The sequence below is a fragment of the Gavia stellata genome, chromosome 18 (genome assembly GCF_030936135.1).
Source record: "Gavia stellata isolate bGavSte3 chromosome 18, bGavSte3.hap2, whole genome shotgun sequence".
Classification (NCBI taxonomy): Eukaryota; Metazoa; Chordata; class Aves; order Gaviiformes; family Gaviidae; genus Gavia; species Gavia stellata.
In genome coordinates this window covers 1,570,387-1,594,559 of record NC_082611.1, presented here as the reverse complement: position 1 = coordinate 1,594,559, position 24,173 = coordinate 1,570,387, and the positions used below count along the sequence as shown (strand labels likewise).

The 24,173-nt window shown below is 46.8% G+C and overlaps 2 protein-coding genes across 2 annotated transcripts; one reads left to right on the top strand and one right to left on the bottom strand.

Moving 5' to 3' along the window:
* The first annotated feature begins 44 nt into the window (after positions 1–44).
* Positions 45–9,474, top strand: E4F1 (E4F transcription factor 1). Its single transcript, XM_059826651.1, has 14 exons — positions 45–201; positions 672–823; positions 963–1,059; positions 1,470–1,675; positions 1,892–2,012; positions 2,297–2,449; positions 2,784–2,950; positions 3,490–3,717; positions 4,045–4,150; positions 4,668–4,885; positions 5,261–5,459; positions 6,709–6,869; positions 7,690–7,752; positions 8,424–9,474. The coding sequence occupies exons 1-14, from the start codon at positions 45–47 to the stop codon at positions 8,769–8,771; spliced, it is 2,376 nt and encodes a 791-aa protein (XP_059682634.1). The 3' UTR covers positions 8,772–9,474.
* A 1,720-nt stretch (positions 9,475–11,194) lies between these two features.
* Positions 11,195–18,231, bottom strand: ZDHHC4 (zinc finger DHHC-type palmitoyltransferase 4). The gene is made up of 6 exons (XM_009808251.2): positions 18,034–18,231; positions 15,549–15,622; positions 13,717–13,895; positions 13,491–13,616; positions 12,597–12,841; positions 11,195–11,527 (listed from the first exon to the last, which is right to left on the bottom strand). Exons 1-6 carry the CDS (start codon positions 18,154–18,156, stop codon positions 11,243–11,245), a joined length of 1,032 nt encoding a protein of 343 aa, XP_009806553.2. The 5' UTR covers positions 18,157–18,231; the 3' UTR covers positions 11,195–11,242.
* Between the last annotated feature and the right edge of the window lie 5,942 nt (positions 18,232–24,173).

Here is a 24,173-nt window from a genome sequence, read left to right as displayed (position 1 = left end):
CACGGCCGTAAAGCCGCCATCTTGGCGGTGCGGCTCGTTGCGACATGGAGGCCGCGATGGCAACGAGCGCGGGGCCGGCGGGGCTTACGGCAGCCGCGGCCGAGGAGCGCGAGGGGGCGGCGGCCGCGGGCTCCGGCCCCGCCGCGCCGCCCACCGGCCCCGCCGCCTTCCTCAGCCTCCCGGCGCCCTTCAGCGAGGAAGGTACCAGGCGCGGGGCGGGCGGTGCCGCCGCGACAGGGCCCCGGCCGGAGCCGAGGGGAAAGCGGGGCCTGGGGGGCGTCGGGGCCTCTGAGGGGGCCCGGCCCAGCGGAACCGGCCCCTGCGGCGCTCGGCGCGGGGTGAGGAGGGTTCTGGCTGTGCCGGTTCTGTCAGCGGGGGTCGGGGAGGCGGCTGGCGCCGGGGTCTCCGTGCCCCGCTGCCCCCCGTCCCTCCTCCGGGCTGCGGGAGCGGACCCCCGGGGCCCGGCCGGGGGGGGGGATCGCCCCGCTCCGCTCCAGAAACCGCCTCGTTGCAGGAGCGAAAATACCCTTCGGCAACCCCCGCCCCCGGGTGCCTTCTCTCCTGGCGTAGGAGCTCACCGGGCCAAGCAGGACAAAAGTTTTCGGTGTAAACGCTGCTCGTTAATAGGTGCTGTATTTTCCTAAACCGATGACTGGATTTTTAAATCGTAGATGAAGATGACGTGCATAAGTGTGGTCGCTGCCAGTCGGAGTTCACCTCCTTGGAAGAATTTGTGCAACACAAATTACAAAAGGTCTGCCAGCGAGCTCCAGAAGCTCTTGCTGCCGCATCAGCAGGGCTCCTCAACCAAGAAGCACAAAAGGTGACAGCAGGCTTCTCCTCAAGCCGTGGCTGAAAATAATTAGGATGCAACGGTCTGTTGGGTTGGAGGGGAGAGAACAGAATACAGTGTTTTGAAAGGTAATAAAACCTTTCTGCTAAAATGTTATCTGTTACAGCAGGTCGTTCCTTCTGTCGAGGAGTCAATAACTGTTGCTCATATAGTTGTTGAAGCATCTTCAATAGCAGAGGAAATCGGCAACGCATCAGCTATAGTAGGTGAGCTTCGAGACGCTTGCCTTTATACCGCTGCTGGGTTAGGAACTTGTTTACTTGTCCAATGTCCTTTTTTGCTTGACTTGTGTCGTAGTTGGGTATGTGACACCCCAGTGTTACTGAGCTCTGGGACTTGGGACGAAGCATTACCTCAGACGTCTGAGAGAGGCATCCCTAGGCCAGCTTTGCAATTCTCTCCGCATTAATACAAATTAGATTTAAAACTCTGTTCCAGAAGTGTCCATTTTAATATTTATGCTGTGATAACATGAAGTTTGCAAAGGCCCGTGTTCCAGGTTTAAAGTACCTGTCTCTTCCTTCCTACTGCATGAAATGCTGAAACAGTAAATTGATCTAGTGGCGTGAAGCTCTCTTCTGTAAAGAACATAACTGTCCTCCTATCCTTTTCCCAGGTAGTGGGCACATCAAAGAAGTCATTGTTGCGGGAGACCACGTTTTTGAAAACCCAAATGGTCACGTTGATGGGGAAGTCACTGAAGAGCAAGGCAACCCTGACGATCAGGAGCAGGATATTTCCACAGAACTGATAAAGGTTAAGCTGCTGGTTAACAAAGAAGGGCGATATGTATGCGAGTTATGCCAGAAGACATTTAAAACAGTAAGTATCGCTTCTACTGTTTTGGGGTTAGTGAGTTATTTAGGCTGGCTGTTAACTAAGACATTTCAAGACTCGATAACAATGTGCTTCTCTACTGCATGCTCTACTTTCAAAAGGAAAGTTCTGCTTTCAGAAGGAGCATTGTTGTTCTTTACAGTTGAAATGTACAGTCCTTAACCATTTGGAACATCTTTTAAAATGAAATGCTTTCCGTAGGCCAGCATCCTCAAAGCTCACATGATCACTCACAGCAGCAGAAAGGACTATGAATGTAAACTCTGTGGAACTTCCTTTAGGACAAAAGGGTCTCTGATTCGACACCATCGGCGTCACACTGGTAAGACAGTTCTCCAAAATAAGAGCTCCTCGTTGCTGGAGTGCGCTGTGTGCGATTATCCAGCTTACCTTCCAGTGGAATGTATTGCTGCTTTCCATCTTCTGCTGAGCTGAGACCATGGAGCTCCCTAATGTTTGGGGTGCTGGGAGGCAATGCGAGGTCCTGGGATATAAGCACAGTCTGCTCGCTGTAGAAAGCTGAAAGGGTTCTAGCAGTCTGTCGCATAGAGCTAATACTGGCCGTGGTTAGTTTAATACTGTTGTGTCAACTCTCGTCATTTCCAGATGAAAGACCTTACAAATGCAAGAAATGTGGGAAAAGCTTTCGGGAATCGGGAGCTTTGACTCGGCACCTGAAATCTCTGACACCTTGCACCGAAAAAATTCGCTTCAACATGAACAAAGAAATAGTAGTCAATAAAGATGATTTGCCAACAGGTCAGTGATGCTGCCAATACCTGCCTTGTGTCTGATAAAACTGAGCATGCTCCCAGCACTTGAAGTAAAAATTCTTTTTCAGTTATGGAAAAAAAAAAATATTTGTGTGGTATTCAGTTTCTATCTTTTATACAGGAAAAAGTAATTCATAGAGCTAAACTTTTAACCTGAACGACATGTAGCCAGGCGTTGGCTGTGGAGAATGTTTGAGAATCTGGTGCAAAGATGGCTTTAAGAGGCACCTCATATTCTAAGACAGATTTTGTGTAGGGCACAGCAATTTGATGAGGGGTGGCAGTATGCCAAGTGATTCACTGTGCTGCTTTTCTTGAAGGATCCTGTAGTTCAAACACAGACCCCGTTTCATCGATAGCGAGTGAATCCATCGAGACCTCACCCGTCATTCATCTCGTGACAGACGCAAAAGGCAACGTTCTTCATGAAGTCCACGTCCAAATGCAGGAACTTCCTGTTGTAGATGCGAAATCCCTGGACCAAGATGTGAGTGTCACTTCTCTTAAATATCCTCTGTGTTTTATGCAAAGAAGTATTTTGAGGTATTTCACCTCATGAAAAAAATGTGCTTAGGTGCTGAGAATAAATCTGTGTGGTGGAGGTAAATGGTTAATTAGCTTCTTTTTCTTCTGAGAACATAAAAGGCAAACTCTGCTCTGACCTTGTCTGGCCATCTGCTGCTGCTGAGCTTAGCAGCACGCCTATAGCATACAGGGGGATGTGTAGGGTTCATCGCCACAGAAGGTGGACAATACAGAAGGTGAGAGGGTATTTTTGTTGACCATTCCCTGCTACGAGGCTCTGCGGTAGGAACAAAGGCTTATCATCCCTTGGACTATATGTTTTCAGAGTACAGATTCACCTCATCTTCCTCCCCAGTCCACGATCATTCCCTTGTTGAACTTTCAACCCTGTATCACAGCATTAGACACCCTAGAAAGAATGACTGTCATAGCAATGTTGCTGTAAAAAAAGGGCTAACTGTGTATTTGCTGTACCAATTACCGGACTGTTTATTCCTTCAGCAGTCGCATCCTGAGGAGCTGCCGTGTGAGGGGGAAGTGAGCAGTGAGAATCTGCTGAGGCAGGCCATGAGGAATTCGGGTATTGTGATAGAGAGAGTCGCTATGGAGGAAATGCAGAAGCCAGACGAGCCTGCTGTAGCTGCTACAGAAGAACTAGAAAATGAAGTGGTGGAAGCAGAAGAGGAGCCATGTGGGGAACAGTGTGTTGAAGTAGAACAAGCCGAGTCTGTATGTTTGTATTCCATAAACAGATTAATTTTTTAACCTTCCTTGCCTGCAGTTGGTGTGGACAGCGCTGTTAGCCTTGTCACCCTGCACGTTATCCTCAGTGCATCTCTCCCTGTGCCTGGATCTGTGTCTCAATTTTTATAGTTACGTTTTTCATGCATGCTTTTAAGTGTAGTGTTAGTACGCACGCACGCTGTCTTTGTCCTGTTAACAATGTAGATCTCTTTCTTGTCAAAGCTGGAGTATTTAATTGGGAATTTGGTTAGCAATGCTTACTGTATACGCAAGTATAAAAATATTTATGTTTTACCACTTTCTTTCTGACAGACAGATGCAGAAAGAACAAATGGGTACAAAAGTTACGTTTGCCCTCACTGTAATGAAGCCTTCAGTGAAGCTACTTCCCTCGAAACACACATCAAAGGTCATTTAGGTAAAGTTCTGCTGCTTATGCTGTTGTCTAAAATGTGCCATGTCTTGCTATGACCTTAAGCATAGTACAGCTTTGTCTGTTTCAAATTCCTGTCCTTTTAGCCGTGCAAAATCAATTGATGCTTAACACACAAATATGAAAAGGTTGACTTTGGTTGAGCTCTAGAATAGAGGGTAAAAGAAATACTTCAAAAAAAAAAAAAAAAAAAGAAGTAGTTTCCATGTTTCAGGGCCTGCACCGCATCCTTGAAAGTAGAATTTTGTGACGAGGCCAATAAAACGGTTAGCGAGGCAGAACAGGTTGATAGGCTGGAAATGCTGCTTGAAAGGCGCCAAAGGCCACAAGAGCCACATTTGAGCAGAATTCACTTATGAATGAGACAAAGCCCATACACGCAGCTGAAAATATGATTTCCCTCCTTCCCCGGGTTAATTTTTTGGTAAGAATTTTGTTACAGCATGTACTAGATACTTGTTCCTGCTGGGTGTCCTGTCAACAACATGTTCTCTCTCTCTAGATTACAAGCCTTTTAAGTGTGAGGAGTGTGGCAAAGAGTTCACGAAGGGCTATCTGCTAAAAAAGCACCAAGAAGTGCACGTGAATGAACGGCGTTTCCGCTGCGGAGAGTGTGGCAAGCTCTACAAGACCATTGCACACGTGAAGGGGCATCGAAGAGTGCATTCTGATGAGCGGCCGTATTCCTGTCCAAAGTGTGGCAAGCGGTACAAGACAAAGGTGTGCCTCCCTCACAACAGGCTTGCCTTCAGATTTTCCTTTCCAGAGCCAGGGTCTGGGAGAAGTTAAGAGGCTTTGCTCCTGAAAGAACAAATGCCAGCTTCACCTGCCTCTTGTAAGAGCAGAAGCTCCAGAAAGAGTTTTTGTTTTAGTGGGGAAAAGAGGGACAGTCTTAATAAAACCTTCACATTTGTGAAGAAACTGTTCCTTCGTGTGTGGAAAAAAATTATGTAATAATAATAAAACCAAGTATTTATCGTGTCTTACACGAGAAGTCCACAAAGATGTTGACTTGTACCCTGGAAGCTAAAATACTGCTTGCTAAAGTTTGTCCTTCCCTTTAGCTGCCCTTCTCTTGCTTCTCTCTTTGTACAGAATGCCCAGCAAGTTCATTTCCGTACGCATTTAGAGGATAAGCCTTACGTCTGTCAGTACTGCAGTCGGGGTTTTCGGGAAAAGGGCTCGCTGGTCCGTCACATCCGCCATCACACGGGGGAAAAGCCTTTTAAATGTTACAAGTGCGGGCGAGGGTTTGCAGAGCATGGCACTCTCAACAGGCACTTAAAAACCAAAGGTGAGGTGGCAAAGCTTGTCTGCATTGGGGTGGGGGGTGTGTGTGGTGTTCTAGGATTGGGTTTGGACCAGCTGCTTTTTGGCTGAATGATAATGATTTTTCAGAGTGGATCTAATGACCTTCATCCAAGGCCATTTGTTTATCTGCATCTCAGTTGCATCAGAAGGAGATGCATTATATTTTTTTCATCTACATTAATGAATTTTTCTATTGGGATCTTTCTGACCAAAAATTATGCTGAAAAAACAGCTATAAAACAGTTCTAATATAAAATCTAGATCATCTAAATAAAAACAGAATTTGCATTAAGAATCTAACTGCAGGAGTGCTGTGGGCTCTCTGCTCCAAACTCTGGCTTAAGTGGTCTCTGTAATGTCGCCGCTGCCTGAAGTGGGGAGGACAGACCTTGTACCGTACAAGAGTCTGCCCCAAATTGTGAAGTGGTTCTGTTCCAAGGCTATACACAAAGAGGGAGAAAATTAATGTTTTTGCAAAGTAATGCCAGAGAGAGCTTGACTTCTGTGTTGGGGAAGAGGTGAGAAGACTGTAAAACTTAGATGTGGCACGTGTTGTTATGGTTAAACTTGCCATTTGGGTTTTTTTGGCATTAAATTTGTACTAATTTTGGGATTTTATGAAATCCTGTAAAAACACAAAGTGTGGACATTCTGCAGGGAAAATGTCTTGAGTAGAGTTAAGTTCTCACAGATAATCTTATTTGATCGGATTAGTTGTACTGGACCTGCTGCTCCTTTAGCTCCTAAGCATGGATTTTCAAACTTCTTCAGGTAGTGATGATGATGTATTGAGATTGTAAAGGACAATACAAGTTTACCGGAGGAAAACTAAGAATTTCCTAGGTAGATACTGAAATGTAATGCATAAGCAGAAAAGATATGTGACTTAAAATATACCAAAAGTCTTACCATATGTTCTTCAAATGTGACTTTTGAAATCCTGTATGGTTTTACGCATCTGAATTTAGTTGTGTATTTTTTTTTGAAATGCCACTGGACAGTTGCTCTGCTCGAGGCTCAGTCCCGTTGTCTGGTGTCACGTAGGCTTCTTCTAGGCTGTTATTTGGCCTGTCTTAGTGGGATGAGAGCCTGGTGTCAGACTGCTGGTCACTCATCAGCGGCATCCTGTAAAAGGGGTCTCGTTTGTGCCACGTAGTATTTTCCAGGTACTCCTGTATTTGAGATGGTTATGAAAAATAATGTTTTTTTGGCATTTTTGGAATACCATTCAGGTGGCTGCCTCCTTGCTTTGAAAGAGGTGGAAGAAGTGATGGTGTCTGAGGAAAGTCAGTCAGCCGACAACTTAGCTGCAACAGTCATTTCTGAAGATCCTCACACTGTTTTGGTGGAGTTTTCTTCAGTGGTGGCAGACACTCAGGAATACATCATTGAGGTAAGAAGCGGGGCTAACAGCCTTCTCATTCTGATCTTGGCACAGTATTTTGTCAGTAAAAACTGCAGTTGTGCGTGTTCCTCCTCTAGGCTTTTGGGAGAAGGTGAAATAGGATCTGTCCGATGCTACTCCTGCCTGCATGACCCTAGGAATAAGTAGGATTAATCTCGTTCAGAAGGAGAGCACCGGGACTCTACTCCACCACTCTTCTCAAGTCCTGCATGTAATGTCAGCAGGAAAATGAGAATGCAGGGAAGACTGACAGTAGTTTATCAGAAGGCTGAGACTGACAACTTCTGACCATACCAGATTTTACATCCTCACAAACTTGCTTCAGCTTCCCCTCAACTTTTACCTACTCTTTTCTCCCATTTGTATTTAGCTTATTTTGTCCGAAATAATCTCTGTTGTTTTTAACTGGCTGCGGCTGCCAAAAGCAATGAATTACGCATTTCGCTTTCTTCACCTTCGTGACAAAGAGCCAGTACTCATCCGTGCAGAATAGCACAGTTCATTTATTGAGTCCCCTTTAGTGCTGCCATAGCTTTTCTCCAATAGGAGAAAAATCTACCAGTTGGCTGAGTCCTGCTGAGAGAGGATGTCCTCTTTCAGTTATTGGTGAGCACTTCACATTACTTTTAAGTAGCTCTCGATAATGGGATTTGGAGGGAATTTCAAGGAGGAGTTGTCTTTAGAGTAGCTACTGCCTCATGGGGGAACAAAAGGACTTTTGTGAAAGATCTCAGTGTCTTATATGTTGGTAATAAAAGATTTTTTTGTAATAATCTAAAAAGGGAATCATCATATTTTGTTTTTCAAGACTGCTACGGAAGACATGGAGACCAGCGAAGCTACTGAAATAATAGAGGGAACAAGACATGAGGTAAAGCAGCCACATAAACTATTATTTTAGGGACTTGCCTTAGATTAAATGAATCGTTTTTAGTGTCTACAAGTCATGCTAAATAAACCCAACTTTGGATAATTAATTTACATACCTCTGTAGTTTTGTAGACCTGTCTGTATAAAAACATACTGGGTTTGACCGAGCTCTGTTAACCCCAGATCCTCTCGGTGGTGGTTGCTAGAGGCTCGCATGGCTTCACACGCGAGAGCATAGCTGCCGGCTAAGGCGAATTGTACAGTAACGCTTCAACCTGGGGGAAATCATCCTCTTAAGGCATTCCTGAACGCTAGGAATAATGGTTGCTGCAAAGTCAGAGGCTGGCTAGGCTTTTGAATTGCATTCAGTCAGTTTAAACGTCTGGGCATGCATTGTTAAGGTTTTTCTACAAACAGTAGTTTGACTTTCTGTAGGAAGTAACCTGCTGGCGAAACAGCTTCAGCGGCATGAGGTGTGACATGTTCTAGGAGCCTGCTGTTTTCGGTGTGACGAGAACTACAGTCAACAGCTGGAGGAAATTGTAATTAAATGCTGCTTGTTGTACTGCCCTGCTGGTCATCAGGCACTGTTTATGGTGATGATAATTGTCTGTATTTCTAACAGCATACAATACACTGAGAAATAACATGGCCTCATTTCTCTTCGTGTAGGTCGACAGCCACATTATGAAGGTTGTGCAGCAAATAGTTAATCAAGCAAACTCTGGTCACCAGATCATTGTACAGAATGTCACCGTGGCAGAGAACTCTGAAGTAACCACAGACACTGCGGACACCATCACCATCGCGACCCCTGAAAGCCTCACGGAGCAGGTCGCTATGACGCTGGCTTCCGCCATCGGCGAAGGAGCAGTGCTGACCACGGAGGGTAGCATTGAGACGGAAGAAGCAACGGTGACGATGGTGGCATCCGAGGACATTGAAATAATGGAACATGCAGGAGAGTTTGTGATCGCCTCCCAGGAGGGGGAGGTGGAAGTCCAGACTGTGATTGTGTAATGAACGGCATGCAGCTAGCAACACATGTCAATGTAAAGCTTATTCTTTTTCTCCAGTCTGGGGAATTTGATCAGTCCTAAGTTTGCCATTATAATTGTTCAGAGAGCAAGGGAGAGAATGCTTCTATAGGTAAGTGGCGTAACAGGATGGTACAGCCCCGAGATGTTTTCTGTTTAAAATGGAAATAACAGCAGTTAAAAACCTCTGTGTGGCTATACTGTGGAAGTGACTGATACGCTGTATTTGACAGTCTCAGTATTTTGTACAGCTGCCTCAAATAAAGGAAGATCCTTTGCGAAGCATTTACCTCTGACCACAGGACAGTAGTGTTCTGGTGTTTAGATTTAAAAGGATTCAGAAAGTGAAGCAAGTATGTAGGGCCTCATAAGAGGCTACTTATTCATATGCATTTAAAACCAACCAAGAAAACCAAACCTAAGGAGTTCTGGTGTGCATTCACCACCACTCAAAAACTTTCATGCCTTGAACCTCACTACTTTAGTCCTCCTAAGGCATGGTACTGCAGTATTTTTTCTTTTCTTTTATATCCTGGACAAGTAGCCTTATGTACTGGTCTATGAAAGAATGCATCATTGTGCCCTTGCAATGCCAGACAGGCTACTCTGAGAGCTAGTCTGTTGGTGTGTAAAGCCATATTGTATATGATTTTTTTTTAAACCATATATGGATTTTTAATTGCATATTGTACAGATTGGGCATGTAAATAAATACATTTTTAAAAATAAAGTTATTTAAAGTTCTTACTATATTTTTCCAATTTCTGCTCTATTATCATTCAAACAGAAGAATTTCTGGAAAGAGAAGAGAACAGAGCCACTTAACATTGTGCTTAAGAAACCCTCATCGTTGGGAGAGTCAAACATGCTGTTTTCCCCAAAATAAACGCAAGCTTCTAAAAGCAGCCAGTACATCTTTGCTTTGGAGATCTTTCAAGCGATCCCTAGTTAGAGGGATTTCAGAAGGTTGCTTACATAGTTGTAAGTTTACTTTTGTCTGCCACCGTTAAGACAGAGGGTTTTCTTGAGGGCCAGTGATGAAGTGCCTTTTGGCATTCACCTAGAGAATCCCTGCACAGAAGTGGAAGACCGTGTTACTGCGGCACTTTTGCAGTGGCCTGTTCAGTGAGTGCAGGCAGGCAGCTCCAGCAACAGCCCCAGCAACTGTAACTTCCCCTGCTGCAAAATGCCCAAGATACAAAGAAATGCCTAAGACATGGTTGAGCCTCTCACTGTCAACAGATATATCAAACAGTGCAATAAAGACGAGAAATGCCAGAAGGATTAAGTTTGTAATCTGCCAGGACCTGTTGGTCCAGAGCTCAATACCACACTTCTGCTACCCGTTTCAGGATGCTGAAATTCTGCCTAGAAGTCCACCATTTTCATGACTCTGAGGCTGAAATGGCACCTTACTTTGAACAAGCTGAAAACAGGTATCAAGAAAGAGAGTGAGCAGGTAAGGAGAAGTAGCACTTGTGGTAGTTTCCTTTCTGAAATTAAGGTGCTCCATACTAGTACAAATCTGCAGTAGAACATGGTTTCTGCAGGCTAAGATTTTGCCAGTAATCACGGGGTTTTTCAGCTAAATACATGCAACCTATTCTGCATATTGTTAGCAGTAATGGGTTAATCATTTGCCAAACAAAGGTACTCACAAAAAGATGAAGCTTCCTCAAAGTTCACAGCAGCTCTTTGTTAGCTCTTCCCTTGCAAGTGCACACACGCAAAAAAAAAAAAAAGATTCAATTCAGTAAGATGGACCAAGCTTGCCTCTCCATACCAGCAAATTCACTACTGGTCCCTCTAACAAGGAAACAAGAGGACCAAGCTTAACCTCAGAGATCTCACCAAGTGACGGATCTTAAATAGTGCTCTGCTGAGGCACCATTAATCAGAATACTGCTGCAATAGTAACTCACAGCTGAATACAGTCAGCTGGGAGTTACCATTTTCCTGCAGCAGGAAAAAAAAATATGAATAGTTGACAAATTCAGATGTTGACCACTTCCACATGTGTGACCGCTATATTCTTGTAAAGGCTCCTGCAAGAAGACCTACTTAAGATGTACCAAAGTAACTTAGGAACTTAATTTGCCTATTATATAGTGGTCTATATTATGCAGCATACAAAACAGTAACCATAAAAAACCCCAGTTCCTTGTGTATCTTGTTTCTTAGCTGAACCTAACTCTAGTCCAGCCTGCTTCTGTACTGGGGTTGTGTCTGAAAAGACTAACAGACCACTGTCACAACTGGTACGAGTAGTGTCACAGATAAATGAGGAAGAATTCTAGTTTTTTGAAGACTGGTCAGCTTTATAAAAACATAGTTTCCAATTACTTCATTGAAATACAGTAATCTTTTTACAAAAGTTGTTTGGGGCATCAAAGTGCACTGCTGAAATAAAGTCTTACAAAAAGTTTAAAAATGCACATATAAAGAATAATATCTTCATGTTTTCTTCTTTCTTTCTAACACTGTAGGAGGCTTAAAGATTTCCTTTAAATTCATCCAGACTCCTTTAGAGTAAATGTTTTTGTAGACAACTCGTCTGTCATGAGGCTGCAGTGTTAGATGGTGGGAATGCCCATATCTTCTGGATTTATACCATTCATTGGAAGTTTGGTTGGTTAAGGCCAAGTATAGATTGAAGCAGCAGTACGCACCCAGTACGAGTGTGAGGAGAATAACAAAACCAAGCATGAAGACAATCCTAGGAAAAGTCAAGAAGAGGTGCTGCAAAAAAGAAAATAATAATTTCGTTAAAAAGTTGGAACATTAAATCACGTGGAGGCATGTGACCACTGCAGCATGCCAGCTGAAATGCACAGCCATATGCACACGTAACTGTGCAGCCCAAGAAACACGGTCAGAGCCCTGTCCCCCATCCAGCTCGGGGATGGTCCGTTCCTGATTGAATCTCTGAGCAGAGCATGCAGATTTCCAGAAATGTATTTCCTCGCAAGCCCTGCTAATATGCGGGGGTGTTTTCCACACCCATCTATCTCTGAATGTTTGTATTTCATACTGGAGTTTTGCTTGTTTGTTTATTTAACATAAAAAATGCAGATCATCTGAAAACAAACTGCCAAATGAAGGGCTACAATCTGGTACAACTTCAGGTTTTGCTGACATGATACAGTTCAAGCAGCTCTTTTCTGAGTTAAACTCCAGTACTGGGGAGTGGTAATGGTACTGCTCAAACATGAGCAAACATTCCCTGACCAAGATCCCTTTATAAGAGTCCAAGGCTGAAACATCTGTTGTCTAGAATGAGGAAAAGATAAAGCGTGTACTACTTATCCCTTTCTGTAGTATGGCAGTGAGGTGACGAGGGGATTGAAATGCAAATGACTCAAGTGCTAGAAAGACTCAAAGTCACCCTTTGATGGTACGTGAGAGAAAATATTCAAGTATCTAATTCCAGGGTAGCAGGGTCCTGCTTTAACATCTCCATGAAGATATCTCAAGGATTGTCAACTGTTTCCTAAATGTTGCTACAGTAGATGGTCATTGGAATGTGAAGTCCTTCTTTACGAACCAGGTCTGCCGAGTGAAAGCAGCCTGGAGACAGAAATCCAAAGAATAGGAGAGCTGAATGAAGTGCTATGAGCAAAATCCCGTATTTTTAAAAAGTATTCTGCAATGGCAGTTTTCTAAACTTAATTAGCTGTGTAAAGTTGCTAAAAAACCTGCAGTCTGTCCACATCCTGCCTGTGAGAACTGGTGGACTTAGAAGATTCCTGAGAGCAAAGACTGAGATAAATCTTTTTATAGGCTAATAACCCACACAGCATAAACTTACCTGAATGAGAAAGAGAATCTCAACAGCGTGCTCTTGTCCTTGGTCATCAATGTAACTCCCATGCATCATATTTGACAGCAGCACCACTTGGATGAGAAATGCTGCTGTGATGATTGCAATGGTTGCAGCCATGGCAGTCAGTGTGAAGAGGTACAGGAAGAAATACTTCGCATTGAAGGCACCGATGCAGTTGTTGACCCACACGCAGTGGTGATCGAAACGGTGCACACACATACTGCAGGAACCTTATGAGGAGAGAGTGACAAGACAGTTTAGTTATTTGTTTAAGTAATCAATTTGATTTTTACACAGCCTAGGATAGTTTTTCATCTGAAAAAAATCAGCATTATGGTCATGATTTAGCTGATAGCTTTCTAAGCAAATACATTCATTTCAATTGCATATCATAAAATCCCCCAATACTAAAACCAAAGATCCACATCTCATTTCCTCTTATTCACCACGACTGCAGCTCAAAGACTTTGGTTTCTCTGACAGTACTGCCTAGCAAAGCATATGAAAGGTAGAGATTGTAGCTCCCAGCTTTATTTTAGATGGTAACAGCAAATTCTGCAAGAGAAACACAAAATCCTGATCTCAGGTCTTGACAGGTGATCATTTTTCATCTAACTTCTAGATGCAAAAAAGCTTGCCTGTTCCTGACCCAAAATGATACCCTCGGAACTGGTGATTTCTGTGAGAAGAGCAAGCAGCAAAACAGTTCCATGGATGGGCAAAGGGCAGCTGTGACCGGGGACCCCAGTGAAACGAACACAGTCCTGTGCACATTGAGCTGGGTAACAGAACAGGTGTAGTGTGAACTGCGGTTATCGACAGAGAATTAATTTGGGGAAGTATTACTGTTATGCTTATCAAGGAAGTTAAGATTCTTACTGCAATGCTTTGATCTGGCTGGCTTCTCCATGTTGCACGTAGGACACACGATGCCTTTCTGAAATAATACACCATCATATGCATAAATCTTAACGAGTGATGCATGATTTGACTTTGTTATTATACCTGCAAAAGAAACAAGAAAAATAGTAAAAGTAATGGTGTTTGTAACATTTTTTAGGTTCTGCTTTCAAACAGCTACTGCTCACAATCAGCACGAGCTTACCAGGATTGGCCCGGGAGCAGAGAACGAAGCAGCCCACGTTCCCAGCCAGCAGCAGGTAGGGCAGCAGCAGGAGGAGGAGGTGGAACTGCAGCTCCCCGCAGTAAACAAACACCTCCCATGTGTATTCCCCGTACACAGCAGCCTGCAAGACTATGTGCAGGACAACAAACAAACAGCTTCTGTAACAGAAAGGGGACAGTCTATTTATTACTCAGCATCCTGATTAACAGGTCAAGTACACTCAGAGGTAAGCAGCAAAGACTTTCCAAATGCAAGGAGACACCTCTTTTAGGTTTTCAGGCCAGCATGGATTGCATATTAATAGTGTTTTCTCCATCCAGTGGCTTCTCCTTCTCTTCTTCCCACATACACTCCTTTAAATATGCCAGCTAAATTCACTTCCATTTTTGTCATGCCCTTTGGATTTTTTTTCCAACAGTAGAGTCAAGTACAAAGCACCCTTGGTGCTGACAAAATACGCCACCTATTGGCCACAAAACATTCTGCCAGAAGACGTTTGCTGTGTGCTGCTCTGAAAGCAAAGAAAACCCCCGTAAAAGGTAATTTAAAAACAACCTGTAATAATATAATCAGCTGTTACGGAACAAGTGTGGCAGGAGGTTAGCAATGGCGAACACCAGTTCCAACCTGTCAGCACACTACACCTTCTGCGAGGCAAGTTGCACAACCGTTTGGCGTGCAGGTTTGTTTGGGATGCATCATACTGAGCAACAACTTTCAGCAGCCTGGCAAATAGATACTCAGATAAACCACACATTGGGAGAGCAATGTTCACTTACTACAGTTCTCTGCATTATACATCAGTTTGCTGGACTTCTATTACGAGTTTTAAATAACTAGTGATGTGTATTCTACTACAGCGGGAAGTCTGTTGCAGACAAGCTCTCTCCTACACCATTTCTGTGTGCAACCCAGCAGGATCCTGCTCTCAGCTGCAGGGCTACATGAAGACACCCTCAAGCACTGCGCCTCACTGGACTTCTGCATGAACTGAAAAATCTCTCGCTTGAATGAGGTGACGCAGTCAAAGGGGGTGTGCGGAGGATCAAAGCGCCTCCAGCGCACAGCATAATCGAGCAATGACAACTACACCAGGCTCATCAGATAATTGCTCTGCTGCTGACTGCACATTTGACAGTGTAACCACTCTCTCCTGGGCTGTGTTAACTTAACAGCAGATAACCTGCACAGCAGACAGCAAAACAACTCCAGCACACATTCAACAGCTGTAGATGTTACGCCCCTGAAGTGTCTGTCATACTGGAGTTGCTGCCCCCAAAGGAAAGGTATTTAAATCGTTCCTGAAGCAGATTCTAAAGCACCAGAGTTTACAGGACGCTACAAAATTCCCCTTTATACAGCAGGCTGCACGTTGGCAGCTGTGCAGCTTCCCCTTGAGCCACCTGGACACCCAAGCTGCTGGACTAAGACTAATGGGATTTGAGGGAGACGATGGGGATCGCTAGCTCTCTGCAGCTGCCAGAGAGTCTGTTGTAATTCTCTCATGGATGCAGTCTCCCACCAGTGTAACCAACATCTGTTACACTGGAAACTACTGAGCCACATTATCTTTATTTGTCAATACGTTCAAATATTTCAGGGTACCATCTTCTCAACAATAAGCAAGAGACAGAAAGACAACAGCACGGCAAACCTTAAAGGGAATCTGTAATCCCCAACAAGCATCCCTAATGAAGAGAGAATATCTAAGGATAATACTGAAAGCTCTGATGGTGGCAGGAGGTCACCTATAGTGGCCAGAAATACTACTAAAAAATAAGGTCAAAAGCATAAAAAAAAATGTGCAATACCTTGTGTGGAAGAGCCTGTGAAGCACCCTCTGTGTCACTCTCTGGAGCTGTGTGGGGATTACAAATGACAGTACCTGAAGCAAATGAAAACACTGTGTTACCTGAATTCCACATTGCTTCTGCCTTGTAGAACATTCAAAAAAAACATAAGTCACCTAATCCCTCAGTTATGTATCACTGTACCCATATCACTGGGGAGGAAGCTCATTTTCAGGAGCATCTGAGCTCCTAAGAATATAGACAGGCACGTTGCTGGGGTTTTCAAAATGGGAGTGAGGTTCCATGTTCTTGGAAGCCCAGAAGGCACAAACAAATGTATCTGGGTTAACGTGTGAAAGTTATAAGGAGCTTATATCGGGTTATAGACTGGGTAACTGGTTAAGCAGGGGATAGAACTGAGCAATTTCTGAACTACAATATGCTTCACTAGGACAGCTGACAGATGCGAGTGGAGATAAGCAAAGGGATATAGTGGAAAAAAATCCAAAAAACAACCAAAAACCAAACAAACCCCACCAAACCCAAAAAATCCACAGTTTCTTCAGCTGCAGCTATGATCCAGTCTGATAACTCCATGACTATCTAACTGCTGTTTCAAAAACAGCTAGACACAGTGAAGAAGAAAACCACTTGTCTTCATTCAGCCAAGTCCTCAGCAATAGTCTGCAACTGTGGAATTGTTCAACTCCGCTGTTCAGAAGATGACAGATCTCTATAGCAACACACTGCTCCATCAGTGGTGGAGGAATTAGAGCAGCTGAGCCTATTCCTAGCCGACATGGAAAGAAAATATGCAGCGAGAGCTTCTTGTCTCAGATGTGAAAGACCAGAAGGCAAAAAGCATATGTAGAGTTAAATATATATTAGATGTTAAATATTTTTCTTCTAGCTGGTATGCCTCATATCAGCAGTTCAAGTGACAAGTCTTTTTTAAAAGAGGCCGTGTACTGCAATAGGAAACACACAACTAGACAGAAAAGCAACCTGCATGCAACTACAAAATTCAAATTTACATTAACTGTATGTGTGTTAGTACAGTCTAACATTACATTCGATATCCATTATTCCCCCACATACAGTACTGCAATCCCCTGTACGTCAGCCATTCCCTATGCCAAAACAAAAGGTTTTTACACTGCAAGCACAAATCATGTTTGATGATGAAAGCAGGAGGGAGCGAGAAGACCTGTATGATGAACACAACCATCTCACACTACTGAAGCGCTGGCAGCAAGGAAAACAGACCAGCAGGGTGGAAGCTGACTTGCCACAGAGCTGGAAACAGCCGTGCTCTGTGCAAGTTAATTATTTCATATTGCTATTTACAAAGTATTCACAATGAATACTTTAAAGGATCTTACAGGAGTGCAGTCAAACAATTTCAACAAGCTTCCAGGCTTATACGCTTCATTATTACAGCTAGAAATTTATTTAATATACAGTGTCTAGAGAAACTATTTAGTATTACCTATATTTATTTCATGCGTACAAGTATCGATTACATTTCTCCAGACAGTGACTTTGCATCACAGCAGTATTTTAATTACTGCTTGTTACATGTTTCATAGAAGCAGCTATTAAGAAATGTGGGAAAATAATAAATTCCTCTGCACTGTGATCTGCATGTCTATAAAGCAAAATAAAAAGGAAGTATAATACTAGTAATAAAAATCGAAGTCTGTTTAGACTCATGTAAACAGCACTAAATATGATTGACAAGTTAAATAATTCTCTTATCTTTTCCCTTCCAAGAATGCTACACCTTTTTTTTTTTCCTTCTTCATTCAGACACAGCCCAATAGACAGAAAAATAAGCTAGTGCCTTTTCAATTCACTCCCTGTTTTTAGAATAAAATGCCACTTCTTAATCCTCTTTTAAAGCTCTTCATTCCTCCCTCTTTCTTAGAAAAGAACAACCTGCAGCATTATTACAAACTCAAATTAAGGAGCTTCCCCTAAAATAGGTGCTACCAGTTATAATTCTCTCCCTATTTTAACTTTCAAACCTCCCCTCACCTTTTTCCTCTTCATATGAGCAGCAAGTACCATAAAATCGCAAATACTTCGGGCCTCATTATTATTTAATTTCTCAAAGCCGACGTGTTATGGTGTCACTGAACAATGTACTTTGAGCATCGCGAGAAGTTCCATCCTTAATACTACCCTGCAGTGGCTGCAGCCGGCCAGACTGGCACACACAGGAACAGGAGCTCTAAGATGCAAATGGTTTTTTACTACCTGCTTGGGCAGGATTTCATCAGCCAAAAAGACGCGTATTTCTATTTCCAATCCCAGTTAGCACTTACCTGAGAGCAGCTGTCAAAACAGGATGATATATGAAATATACCGTATCATCACTCTAACCACATATACCAGCATTTTTTATGGAGGAGAAATACAGCAGTTGTGCTGATTTTAGCACAACGAACTAGGGCAGACCACCCGAACAGGAGCCGATCATCGCTCTGAAAGCTCTGTTCTTTACCTGGCTTGCACCGTTGACACTCCTTGTGAGGAAACTCTCCTTTCTTCCCGAGCAGATGCAGAGTAGCGCAATAGTCGTGAGAACAAAACACAGGTAAATCATGAAGAGCGTCAGAAAGTCCATCCTGAGCCCTGCAACGCAACAGAAGCAGCTTATTAGTGCCCCTGGGTGCCAGCCCTCTGCGGCAGTGCCGGGGCCTAGCCGTGCTTCACGCCCGTTAGCGCATCACTACACCACCGCAATGAAGCAGCCCCGTGTCCAGCGGCGCAGCCCGACCCCCTCCGCGAGAGCGCAGGTTTATGTCCGTGTTTTATCTAGTTCTGTACGGGCCGGGGCCCCGCGACGGGGCGACTTATTGACAGGGGACGGAGAAGTTGGGCATCTGCCAGGCCTCGGGGCCTGCCTGCAGCGGGACAGCCCGGGCCGCGACGCCCAGGCCCCACCGACGGCGGGACCGAGGGCCGGCCCGGGGAGGCCGCTGACGGCGCCGGGCCGGAGCCCGAGGGTGCCCTGGGGGACATAGTCGGAGCCTGCGGGGCGTCGAGGGCGACGGCCCCGAGGGACACCGGGTGGGAGGGCGCTGTGCCCGGGGGACACCGGGGCGGGGGGGTATCCCCTCAGCCGCACCGGCTGCCCGCCCCCGCCCCGGCGGCAGGGGGCACGCTCACCGCCGCCCCTCCGCCGAGGCCGGCTAATCGATCGCCGAGCCCCCGCTCCCCGGGCCGCTCGGGGATCTGCGGCGGCGGAAGGGCCTGTCGCACCCGGAAGCGGGCGCCGCGGCGGGAGGTGCCCCTCGCCCGGCCCTGCCCCGGGAGAGCCGCCGGGCTGGCGGCCGCCCCCGGGGACCGGGAGAGCAGCCCGGCTGACCCGCTCTGCCCAAGCCGTTCAGAAGGTCCGTTTCCAAGGTCGGCGCCCCTCCAGCCGGCTGCCAACACCCGCCCGGGCCGGGCCGGGCCCGGCGGCTCCGGGGAGGGGGCCTTTCCCAGGCCGAGGGGAGCTGGTTGGCGGCGTCAGGATGGGGCTGCACGGGGCAACACACCGGGAAGCGGCTCCAAATCGAGCGAGAAATCAGCCGTCGCCTCCTGAAGGCGGTGAGGCTGTTGGGGAGAGCCGTTCGTTCCGGCCTTCTTCCTTCCTCTGCAGCAGAAAACGAAGATCAAAGCAGCAGAAATAAAAGTTTAATCATTTTTATAAATCCCGGAGTTGTGTGGCGAGTTCTTACAGTTCCGGGCAGCTCATTACTGTACGAGTCGAGTGCGGTTGATGTGCTGTTTTCTTCTGTTTGCAGAGGGTCTGTGTAACGCTGCCAACTGGCATGGCACGTCTTGCGTAATTTCTAAGGAATCTGCAAAAATTTCTTCAGATTTGTTGCCTTTGGTGAAACCTCCTTTAAAGCAAAATCCTTTTGCCTTCTACAGGAGCTCAGAGCCTTATATTCCCTTTTAATAGGGAGCCTCCCCTCGCGCCGTCATGTCCCACGTGCTGTAAGAAGTAGGGGTGAGTTTGTTCTCGTACCCGCAGGGATCTCATCTAGAACCGGGCTGAGGTGGACTAAAGCTGCAGGAGATAAAAGTCCTGTGCTGGTTCCTTACGCGGTAGCTGTCAACTGAAACCGTCCCGGCAGCCGGCGCAGCCCGTGCTCTCCGAAGCGCCGCTAATGAGCGGCCGATTGGGTTACGGTGCCTGGGTGGAATTTGCCATAGAAACTCGGCTGGTTGCTGCCGCCAGGTAACTGATCCAAAAGCTTCGAAGCTGCTGTGATGATTTTGCCAGCGCTGGGGCCCAGTCTGCCGCTGGCTGGGTCTTGGGCACTACAGGTAAGCCCTCCGAGGGGTGCTCGGGGTGCTTTGGCACCCAGAGGAAATTAATTGGCTTGGTCATGAGATGTGGCGGCAGGAGACAAGGTTGGGTTTCAGGAAGGGGATCGTTTTTTCCCTGGTAAGTTCTTGGCCCACAACGCCCCAAACCAGCACCCGAGAGAGAGAAATGCAGCCAAAATGTTGCCGGGGCACAGCTGTCCCAGAGTACAGCCCCAGGCGCTTTGCTCCTGATAGAGGATGTCATGAAAAAGCCATTTTTTCCCTTCCTACTGATACAGCAAAATTTCTGTACTGCTCCAGGTACAGCTGTAGGCTTGTTTGGGACGTTGGACATAACCTGGAAGTTTGGCAGCATAGAAGGGGCCCTGGGATGGGGGGCTGGCGGCAGCGTGGGTGCGAGGCGGTTGGTTTGTCTGCGGGCAGACGGTCAGGGTTTGTGTGCCGCGGTCCCTGTGTACGGCGCGGAGCTGCCTGCGCTACCGGCAGGAGCTGCAGCGAGTGCCGCTGAGCAGGACACCGGCACCGGCACAGAGCTCCATCCACTCTTAGTGGCCTTGTAAGCTGTGCTCAAGGACAAAACATATATACAAAATACTTCAACAGCAGGTTGAGTCTGAGGAAAATGAAGCTGATTCAATCCAAGTGCTATGAAAAATGAGTGAAAAGTCTTGTCTGGTCGAAGTCTAGCAGGTGGTCTTCAAGGAAACAATCTTTTCATTAGCTTGGAATCCCGTAACTAATTTCTTGCAGGGATTAAACTTTACCGGCAATGTTTTAAAGTATTCAAGTCACTTAAAAACAGAGGGAAAAGAAGCAATTACTTCACTTGCTGAAAAAAAAAAAAAAGAATATCCATTACAGTTTTGCCTGCCTGTTTGGGCAGTGAATAGCAACGAAGATGCCCTGATGTTTTTTAGGAAGGTGTGTGCATTTCTGTGTCAACACGGGAGGGCAGTGCACGCTCCCCGCAACGCGCCCGCGGATCTCAGCTGCTGAGGAGGAGATTTGTGTTTGTGCAGAACCTGCGAGAAAGGAGCCATGTCCCATCCCTAGCAGAGCATCACCGACACCAGAGCTGGAGAGGACAGGAGGAGGAGGAGGAGAGGTCTCCAAGTGCCTTGCAGCCGTGACACCTATGAACATGAAGGGCATGAGCGAGAGGAAGACGCTCCACCGCATCGTGCTTGCCTTCAGGTCGGGCAGAGCAGGTCCCTGCAGCTCTCCTTCATAAGGCTTTACCCGATCCCATGTCAAGTCTCCCAGGTTTCCTGGGGAGGTTGTTTCCCATCCAGCCCAACGCTGCTGAGAGCTCAGCCTGCACCGGTGCCAAGGGAAGACCGGATTGCTGTGTGGTCCGTGATGGGATGGAGATGGCCCCTCCCTCTGGTGCCGCAGCAGGACCCTAATACCCTAAAACCTCTTAGTGTGCTAAGCCCTGGTATCCCTAAGTGCTGTGGAAGCAGAGGAGAAAACCAGAAATAGCAGCTTAACGAACAGTCGGTGCCAGCATGGGGGTCTCTGCTGCGAAACCCTCTCAGCAGCTCCCCGCTGCGAGGACCCCCTCTCCCTTGCGCAGAGGAGCCTGGCTGGGGAGAGCTCTCCTGGCAAGCCCCGCAGAAGTCTGTCCAGACCCTGAAATCCCTGCAGCAAACCGCATGTTGTTTGGCAGACGCGTACTCCCAAAATCTCTGGTTTCCCACCCAAATCGCCGGCGGCAGGGCCAGCGAGGTCTCAGCACGCCCAGCTGCCGTTTGGGAGCGGCGACGGCCTGCTGTGTCTCTGCTGCTTTGCGAAGCGCTGTCTCTTTGGATTTGCCCTGTGGGTAAGGGATTTCCCTCCATGGATGCTAATCTGTTTTACCTCCTTCCAGCTCCTAATTCCCCCCAGATCTGCAGGCTCAGGTCAGCACCAGACTCAGCCAGGACCAGCACGGCAATTATTCTGTCCCCGCTTCTCTTTGCGATGGAAATAAAGTTAATTAGGAAAGGAAACGCCAAGAAAGACCTTTCTGCGTGCCTGCCGCTGACTCAGAGTGGCTGGAAGGGTGCAGGGCTTGAGTAAGAAGCCCGGGAAGGGGCAGCCACCCCCTGCCCAAGGGGCTGCCCCAGCTCTGCCCCACCACCACGGCACAGCAGCCGTTTCGCCCACTCCTGGACCAGACACGAGGGCTGTGCCCCCCGCACCCCGGGGGCTGCAGCGAGGACGCGGGAGCAGGGGAGATGCCCCCAGGAGCCTGGCGGGTAGGTGGGACGCGCTTCCAGGGGCGATGGAGGAGAACCGAGAAAGCTTTGACCCCGTAGCGGGACGAACCTGCCGCCGGTGAGAGCCCGCCAGGCTGGCTTGGATGGCTGCAGACTTCTGTAAGTGCTTGAGCCGTAGCGTGTAGAGGTGGAAGAGGGTGATGCAGCTCCCCGCAGCAAGGTGATGGCCACTGCTCTGCCGGGCTTTGCCACGGAGCTCAGCCCAGGGCGGCAGTGCCGGGGCCATCCCGGTGCTTTCTGGCCCCAGGGATGCTCTGGTGTCCGCTGGCCAATGGATTTCATCCTGCTGTTGTCAGATGTGTCCCCGTGCTTCACCCTCAACACTTTCCCTCCAGTCCTTGACATCTGTACCCGTTAACACGGGCAACAGCTTTGCTTCCTCTTTAAATAATAACAGTAATAATAATCCCTGATTTTTAGGTAGTATTTTAATCAGCACTGCTGTACAAAGGAGGACAAGATTATTACAGTTAGAATGCTAGTGACAGCATATCGCTTGGTCCTTTTTAATATTTCCTTACCAAGGCAGCACTTCTAGTGCCCTCTGTAATACAGCTTTGAGTAGCTGTTGGCAACAGCAGAGCAGGCTCAGGTTATTAACACAGATTTCTGCAGTAATGCTGTTTTCCCGGCTCATCCTCACGAATTTGCTCTCAGAGCAAGCTGGTCCATATTATCTCTGCTGAAAGTGGACACGAGAAGAGTTCCTTTCATCTCCCTGGCCTATAATAGGGTATTAAACAATGTTTTCAGTGCTACTGAGTTTTGACCAAGATTTCCCAGGTATCAAAGGAGCGGAAGAAATCTCTTTTGGTCATTCAGGTCCATTCAGAGCCAAACCGCCCCAGCAGCGGTGAGGTGGAGGTGTGAAGGGATGCCCTTGCTGTGCTGGCAGGAGCACGGACCGGAGCAAACTGGGACCCTCTGGGCTGCCCGGGCGGGGGGGAGCAGCCGCGCGGGGGGACGCACCGAGAGCCGGCTTGAGGCTGCTGCCGGGCTCTGTGCCTCTGCGCCCGCGTCTGAGGCTTTTTGATCTGAAGAGCACAAAACTCCAGGTGCGTTCGTGAGGCTGTTTTCTTGAGCGATTCTGAGTCCTCGTAATCTCTGTAAGGTAATTTGCCCAGGTTAAATAGTCTGCGTTTCATTTTTGTAAGTGCTTAATATGCGTTAAGTAGCGCAGATGGAATAAACATGGGAGTAAAAAGCATCTTCACAGACAGCTAAGATCAAACAAAGAGAAAAATCTACATGCGAATTATTTTAGCAAGTGTCAGCAGACAATGCAGGCACTTACACATCCGCGACGTCAGAAGGGCATCCAAGTGAGCTGCATAGATCAGCTGGTCTGATTTACCTTGGGCAAAGACGACTTCTGCAGATGTTTAGGGCTGATGTGCCCGGTTTCTCCTTGAGCATCCGTGGAGCCAGTCCTAACCCTTCAAATGAGCCACAAACAAGTCCTTACGGAAATCCTCATCTTTGTATTTCAGGATGCTGGGATCAGGTTAATGCTATGCACAGGACAGGGAGGGCACGAAGAAATACTCCCAGGAGAGCTGAGAGGATCTGGCAAATTCTAATGGATTTGCAGTAATTTTGCAGTTGCAAACTGCTAAAATATTGCGTATTGAGAAGAGTTAGTTAAAATAAGACTGTCTTAAGTCATTGGATGATCCGTTCATTACTGTGACATGCCAGGGAAATGAAATAATCATTTTGCTAGACAAATAAATATAAGCAGATGCCTAAAGGCACCTCCCTGGGGGTGGTTGTTAGGTAGGTGCCACCGACGGGCGAGACAAGGGCTGTGCGAGGCCATGGTCCGGTGCCAGGTGCAGCCCCGACCTTTCCAGCCAACGCAGCTTCCTCGCTGCTAAAGACGCGGGCACTGCCAGCAGCCTGACGATAGAAGAATAAAAGCTATTTTTTAGGGAAATATAGAGGAAAAGCGTATGTCTTGGGGCATTTCTTCCCACGGCAGGGGGGGCGCAGCGCAGACTAGAGCCCCCACACCCGATGGGATCCACGTGGCATCTACAGGAGCTAACGTTAAGGATGG

Coding starts and splice junctions, on each gene's coding strand:
- E4F1 (XM_059826651.1), top strand. CDS start 45: ATGGAGGCCGCGATGGCAACGAGCGCGGGGCCGGCGGGGCTTACGGCA. Junction 2,450..2,783: donor TAAAGATGATTTGCCAACAG/GTCAGTGATGCT, acceptor CTTTTCTTGAAG/GATCCTGTAGTTCAAACACA. Junction 5,460..6,708: donor CAGGCACTTAAAAACCAAAG/GTGAGGTGGCAA, acceptor AATACCATTCAG/GTGGCTGCCTCCTTGCTTTG.
- ZDHHC4 (XM_009808251.2), bottom strand. CDS start 18,156: ATGGACTTTCTGACGCTCTTCATGATTTACCTGTGTTTTGTTCTCACG. Junction 12,842..13,490: donor AGCCAGATCAAAGCATTGCA/GTAAGAATCTTA, acceptor TCTCCTCATAAG/GTTCCTGCAGTATGTGTGTG. Junction 11,528..12,596: donor AGATTCTCTTTCTCATTCAG/GTAAGTTTATGC, acceptor TCTTTTTTGCAG/CACCTCTTCTTGACTTTTCC.